This window comes from Dendropsophus ebraccatus, unplaced genomic scaffold (assembly GCF_027789765.1).
Source record: "Dendropsophus ebraccatus isolate aDenEbr1 unplaced genomic scaffold, aDenEbr1.pat pat_scaffold_188_ctg1, whole genome shotgun sequence".
Classification (NCBI taxonomy): domain Eukaryota; kingdom Metazoa; phylum Chordata; class Amphibia; order Anura; family Hylidae; genus Dendropsophus; species Dendropsophus ebraccatus.
The window spans coordinates 217,459-223,744 of NW_027209324.1; the positions used below are offsets into that span (position 1 = coordinate 217,459).

Genomic DNA, 6,286 nt, shown 5'->3' on the forward strand with positions numbered 1-6,286 from the left:
CAAAAGAGTCATCCAAAGGACAAGGACCTTACTTTACCCAAAGGACGCCACCTAGAGGAACATGTTTACCTCTGCATCATTGTCTTTAAAACATAAAGGAACTGTGATGATTGGCTGAGACAGTATTTGGAGGTGTTCCAGGGACGGGCCATGTGTGGGCTATGAGTGTTTGTGTGAGTGGTATATAAGGTTGCACACAGATGAATAGTTAGGCACTTCCTATCTCCCACCATCCCTTCCTACCACCCTCTCCCTTCCCTTATATTCATATCCCTTAGTTAGTCTCCCCTTTGTAGATATTTATGTTATCCTCTTTGTAATAAACCCCTTAAAGATCTAGTTGTCCTTGATCAATTAATACGGCACCCCAAAACCCAAGCAGATTCTACATTTGGCACCCCAGATGGGACTGTGGTGACTTAAGATTCCACAGAGAATCCTAAGAAACGAGTCTGCTCTGATCCAAATATCTGAAGAGGCAAAAGATCAAGGAATCGAGCACTCTGGATCGTGGATACAACAAAGTTTTGGTAAGTGTAAAGTTTTTTTTAAGTTATTTATGTTAAGAGTCTAGCGAGCTTAGTGTAATTGTTAATCAGGTTGTGTATTGTTGGTAGAAGCTAGAGTAGTGGAGGGAGTGTTGTGGATATTGTGTCTTTAGAAGTGTTTCTCGCTGTGTAGGTTGGATGTGTATGTTGTGAGTCTTGTATACTAGGAAGATACTGATTGGGCGAGGCCCAGTTCTGCTGTTGTTGCGGTATTGCTAGTTGTTGTTTGTTTTTTAGGTTTGTCAGGTTTGGTTTCACCGTTTTATTAATATGGAACTTGTAGAAAAATATGTTAAGAAGTATTCTTCTGCTAACTATCAGATATGTGCAGATGAATCTCTGGGAGATCAGCTTAGGGCATTGTTAGCACAGTGCCAGGTATACAATGGTAAGATTGATGGTAAAATGTTTGGAAAGAAATTAAAGAAATTGAAATTAAGTAACGAGATTGCATTGCTGGTTAAGGTAAAGGAAATAGCTGAAGAGAAGGAGGCCAAGTGGCAGAATGAACGGAAGCAAATGAGAGAGAGTATAGAAAGGGTACCTGAGTCTGTGGTTGAAATTGCTACAGGGTCAAGCAAGGAGTTTGAAAATCTAAAAGCTGAGATAGATGATGTCACAGAGAGGAACAATGGGCTGGTAGAGTTGGTGGAGAGATATGAGCTGAAGGCTGGCTCAGACAAGGCCCATGTGATTTCTCTAGAGAGCAAGATCAGCCAAATGGAGAGGATGATTGCTAAATTAGAGGGGCAGTTGTCTGAAGCGAAATCCCAGCTGTTTAACAAGGAGCAGCATATCCTGTCCTTGTCTTCTCACAACTGTAGGTGTGAAGCAGCGAATGTTTGCACAGTCTCATCTATGGATGGGGGTGGTGCAATGGACATTGTGGCTGTATCTGGTAGCCCTCCAACTCTCACCATCCAGGACAGGCTGGAGCTGTGTAAAGTTCTTGGACAATGTAATACCAGTGAGTCACCAATAACTTTGTCTAATCGATTTGAAGCTGTAGTGACACAATATCGGTTAAGTAACAGAGATGCCTGGTCTCTGCTCCAAGCCTGGCTGCCAGGGCCACTTGCAGCACAGTTATCACTGGCAGATATAGGTGACCATTGTAGAGGTGAAGAATTAAGGAGGAAGGAACTGCAGCGTATCCTGGGTGGGCGAGACACTAGGGGTGAGAATGCCCTTAGAAAGTCCAGGTTCAGGCAGCAGGATGATCCTATATTGTTCTGTAACAATTATCTCACCCTATATAGGTCTGTGTACAACTGTCCAGACATGTCCCAGGATGATGCTAGTTTCCTATATTCAATGGCAAATCGTTGCAATGTAGATTACACTACAAGGATTGCTCTAAGTAATGCTAGCTCTTATGAGAGATTTATTAACATACTTAGGGACTGGTGTGAAGATTCTAGAGACAGTTATGAGACATCAGAAAATATATCTATGGTGTACAGACCTAGGAGGAGACGGTACGTTAGATATTGCTACAGATGTGGCAGGACAGGGCATATTAAACGGTTCTGTAATGCACCTTATATATATCCTGAGACAGAAGTCCATTCACTGCAGCAGGAGATTGATAGTGTCCAGTCTGAGGAGGAAATCTCCACCCATCTCCAAGAGTTCACAGAGACATGTGAGGAGACGGCTAAAATGGAGGCTGATCCTGTGACATGTGAGGAGACGGCTAACATGGAGGCTGACCCTGTTATACCTGCACCAGAGTCACAAACAGTGCAGGGTCCCAATATACACAAAGGAGAGACAAAGAAACAGCAAAATCCATCTTGTTGTAAAGAACAAAAGGAAGGTGTTAATATCCCAGTGTACAATTTGTGGGCAAATTTACCACTCTGGCTATTCTGGAGTTGGTCTCAGATTGTCCTCCCCCTGTTGCTTAACAGTACAGCACAATGTGCCAGTACAGGTTACTAGATATGGGGAACCTTTGTGCATATTGTGATATACCTGAACGTAGTGGCGGATTGGTAATGGACATGGCTGTGTTTGTTTATGATGTAAATTTCTCTATTCTAATTCTATTTGTGTTTTCTTTTTAGACTGGAGGCCATTAGTTGTGTGATGTAAGAACGAAGAGACTAACATTTATGTTTTTATTTAACAGGTTATAAACTCTGACTCTTGTATCAACAAAGTAAACTGGTTTATTATTCAAAATGAAGGAACTTTTTATATTTGGCAAATTTGTCAATAGAAATCCACGTGGTATCATTGAGCTCAAACATAACATTTTAGTAATTGTTTGCAAACAATTAAACAACTTATCATCCCATTGTGATGAATAGATATTGTGTTAACCTAACGTTTATTTTCTTGTTGGTGTTTTGGTGTTCTCTTGTATGTGTTATTTATCTTATCCAATAGGTCCCTCTTGTCATAAGGTGAAGGTTCATACATGGATTGCCGAACAGCATTGACCATGAGAATCTGGGATCCCAGTATGAATTCTATAGAACCAACCTTTAATTAGAAGCTGCCCAAGGATGCATCATGGGGCAGATAAAAGTTGAGTTTCCCCTAATTGTTTTATGTTTGTCTGTTTGTGTCCTGTCCAATGCATTGTGTACAGTGTGTCGGCACAATAGTTATTTTTTCTTCTGTTTTGTTCCTAGTTTTCAGGAATATTGATTTTTATTTTTTACTTAAGCATAGATTTTTCTTTTTTTTTATGAAACAGCTGTATTCCTTGTTTTGATATTTTTCTTTTCTAACTTTTTGTCTTTATTTATTTTTTTATTTTTATTACTTTTTGGATTTTGTTATCACTTCCTTTGTTTGGTACCATTTTTCTTTTGGTACCAAAGGGGCGTCAAATAGTCCAAGCTGGTAAAAGTTAAAATGCTTTTGTGCAAAAGATATTTACTTAAATGTTTTCCCTCTCTGTAAGTCATTTCTAGAGAGGAGGGGTCCAGCTGAGATATCCCCTTTATTGAAACACACAATTATATCTATATTGATATATAGAAAATGTTTTCACATTATACTGCTAAGAATCTGATACTGCTCTTGTTCTTTATTCCCAGGATCCTTGGTGAAGCAAAGACAAAATTGGCAATTGATGGTTCCTGGATGTGAATATGAGCCATATGTGTGATGGCGGTCAAATTTACTTTTCTGCCTGTGAAAATGGATGTCTTCAGGATAGTCTTCTATTACCAACTGAAAAAATACTATTTTAGTTAATAATCGTGAAGAGAGATCACCTGGTGAAAACCATATTGAGTTCTGTTTTATGGATGTTCAGTTTGAGTTATAATATGCAGACTTTTAACAACCTATGATTTTAAATCCATTTTTTAGGGAATTAGAAAATTGATCATGATCATTGGTATCATGTTATCGTCATTTGCGTTGTATACATTGCAGTGATAATTATTTTTTCTTGATTATGATGTATGAACAACTATGTTAAATATTTGCCACTGTATGTTTACACAAACGAATGTGTATGTATAGAGGAATATGTTAGACAGATGTTGGATATAATGTATGTATTATGTAGTAGTGTATTATGAAGTAGTTTGATAGAAGTCTGAATGTGGATGAATGAATGGTGTGACCATTTATGCCCAGACCCTTTGAAGGTGTTACCGCTGCTGCAGAAGACCTAGAGGAAGACCAGAGCCTGGAAATAAAGGACTGTTTTCGGATCATGGAGATTATTGCGCAAACAAAATATATACTTAATTCTGGTTGTGGTCCAATTGTTTGTGTGCCATTCAGGCACAAAGGGGCGTATGTTGGAACCAACATGGACCACACCCTGTATAAATCTGATACAGTTTCATGGTCTCAGGTGGCAGAAGGCAAAAAGAAGATGAATGAATGGACTGAGCCTATTTAAATGAAGGTCCTTCCAAAGACAATGAAATGGAGAGTCATAAATGCTGGACAATGCTGGACAAGCCTTGCATTTAAGTGAAAACACTGGAGGCAAACAGCAGGACAGCTTTCCTGCTGTCGTGAAGCCATAAACCAGCCCCTTCGGCTACTTCAAAGCCTCCTTATCAGCGTCACCTGTGGATGGGCATAGCACGCCCAAAAGAGTCATCCAAAGGACAAGGACCTTACTTTACCCAAAGGACGCCACCTAGAGGAACATGTTTACCTCTGCATCATTGTCTTTAAAACATAAAGGAACTGTGATGATTGGCTGAGACAGTATTTGGAGGTGTTCCAGGGACGGGCCATGTGTGGGCTATGAGTGTTTGTGTGAGTGGTATATAAGGTTGCACACAGATGAATAGTTAGGCACTTCCTATCTCCCACCATCCCTTCCTACCACCCTCTCCCTTCCCTTATATTCATATCCCTTAGTTAGTCTCCCCTTTGTAGATATTTATGTTATCCTCTTTGTAATAAACCCCTTAAAGATCTAGTTGTCCTTGATCAATTAATACGGCACCCCAAAACCCAAGCAGATTCTACAGGTGCCTGTCATCCAATCCGCACTGAATTTCATTTCTAGCACATATCCAAAAAATCGCCCCATTGACTTACATTGGAGTGCAGAAAAGGTCATTTTTTCTCGGTCTCTTTAAGAGGTAGGAGTTAAACAAGCTTAGGTCTGCGGTGCCCAGGGGGGACCCCATCCAGCCCGCACTGAGTTTCATTCCTACCACCTTAGGAAAAAAAGTCATTATTTTGAGGCTTAGAAGTCATTTCTGCAATTCCCATAGAAAATCAACGGCGTCTCTAATTCAATTGTGTGGAGCGCATATCAGGTGGGTTTTCTCTGCCGGCTTAAGAGATACACGTGAAACTAAAGCCGATCCTGAGTGCCTAGGGTGCCTGTCATCCAATCCGCACTGAATTTCATTTCTAGCACATAGCCAAAAAATCGCCCCATTGACTTACATTGGAGTGCAGAAAAGGTCATTTTTTCTCGGTCCCTTTAAGAGGTAGGAGTTAAACAAGCTTAGGTCTGCGGTGCCCAGGGGGGACCCCATCCAGCCCACACTGAGTTTCATTCCTACCACCTTATGAAAAAAAGTCATTATTTTGAGGCTTAGAAGTCATTTCTGCAATTCCCATAGAAAATCAATGGCGTCTCTATTCAATTGTGTGGAGCGCATATCAGGTGGATTTTCTCTGCCGGCTTAAGAGATACACGTGAAACTAAAGCCGATCCTGGGTGCCTAGGGTGCCTGTCATCCAATCCGCACTGAATTTCATTTCTAGCACATAGCCAAAAAATCGCCCCATTGACTTACATTGGAGTGCAGAAAAGGTCATTTTCTCTCGGTCCCTTTAAGAGGTAGGAGTTAAACAAGCTTAGGTCTGCGGTGCCCAGGGGGGACCCCATCCAGCCCGCACTGAGTTTCATTCCTACCACCTTAGGAAAAAAAAGTCATTATTTTGAGGCTTAGAAGTCATTTCTGCAATTCCCATAGAAAATCAACGGCGTCTCTAATTCAATTGTGTGGAGCGCATATCAGGTGGGTTTTCTCTGCCGGCTTAAGAGATACACGTGAAACTAAAGCCGATCCTGGGTGCCTAGGGTGCCTGTCATCCAATCCGCACTGAATTTCATTTCTAGCACATATCCAAAAAATCGCCCCATTGACTTACATTGGAGTGCAGAAAAGGTCATTTTTTCTCGGTCCCTTTAAGAGGTAGGAGTTAAACAAGCTTAGGTCTGCGGTGCCCAGGGGGGACCCCATCCAGCCCACACTGAGTTTCATTCCTACCACCTTAGGAAAAAAAGT

At 41.0% G+C, this 6,286-nt stretch overlaps 1 protein-coding gene across 1 annotated transcript; it reads left to right on the top strand.

Annotated features, from left to right (window-relative positions):
• Positions 1 to 818: 818 nt before the first annotated feature.
• LOC138775685 (posterior protein-like) lies at positions 819 to 4,422 on the top strand. The gene is made up of 3 exons (XM_069955997.1): positions 819 to 2,383; positions 2,618 to 2,641; positions 4,302 to 4,422. The coding sequence occupies exons 1-3, from the start codon at positions 819 to 821 to the stop codon at positions 4,420 to 4,422; spliced, it is 1,710 nt and encodes a 569-aa protein (XP_069812098.1).
• The last annotated feature ends 1,864 nt before the right edge of the window (positions 4,423 to 6,286 follow it).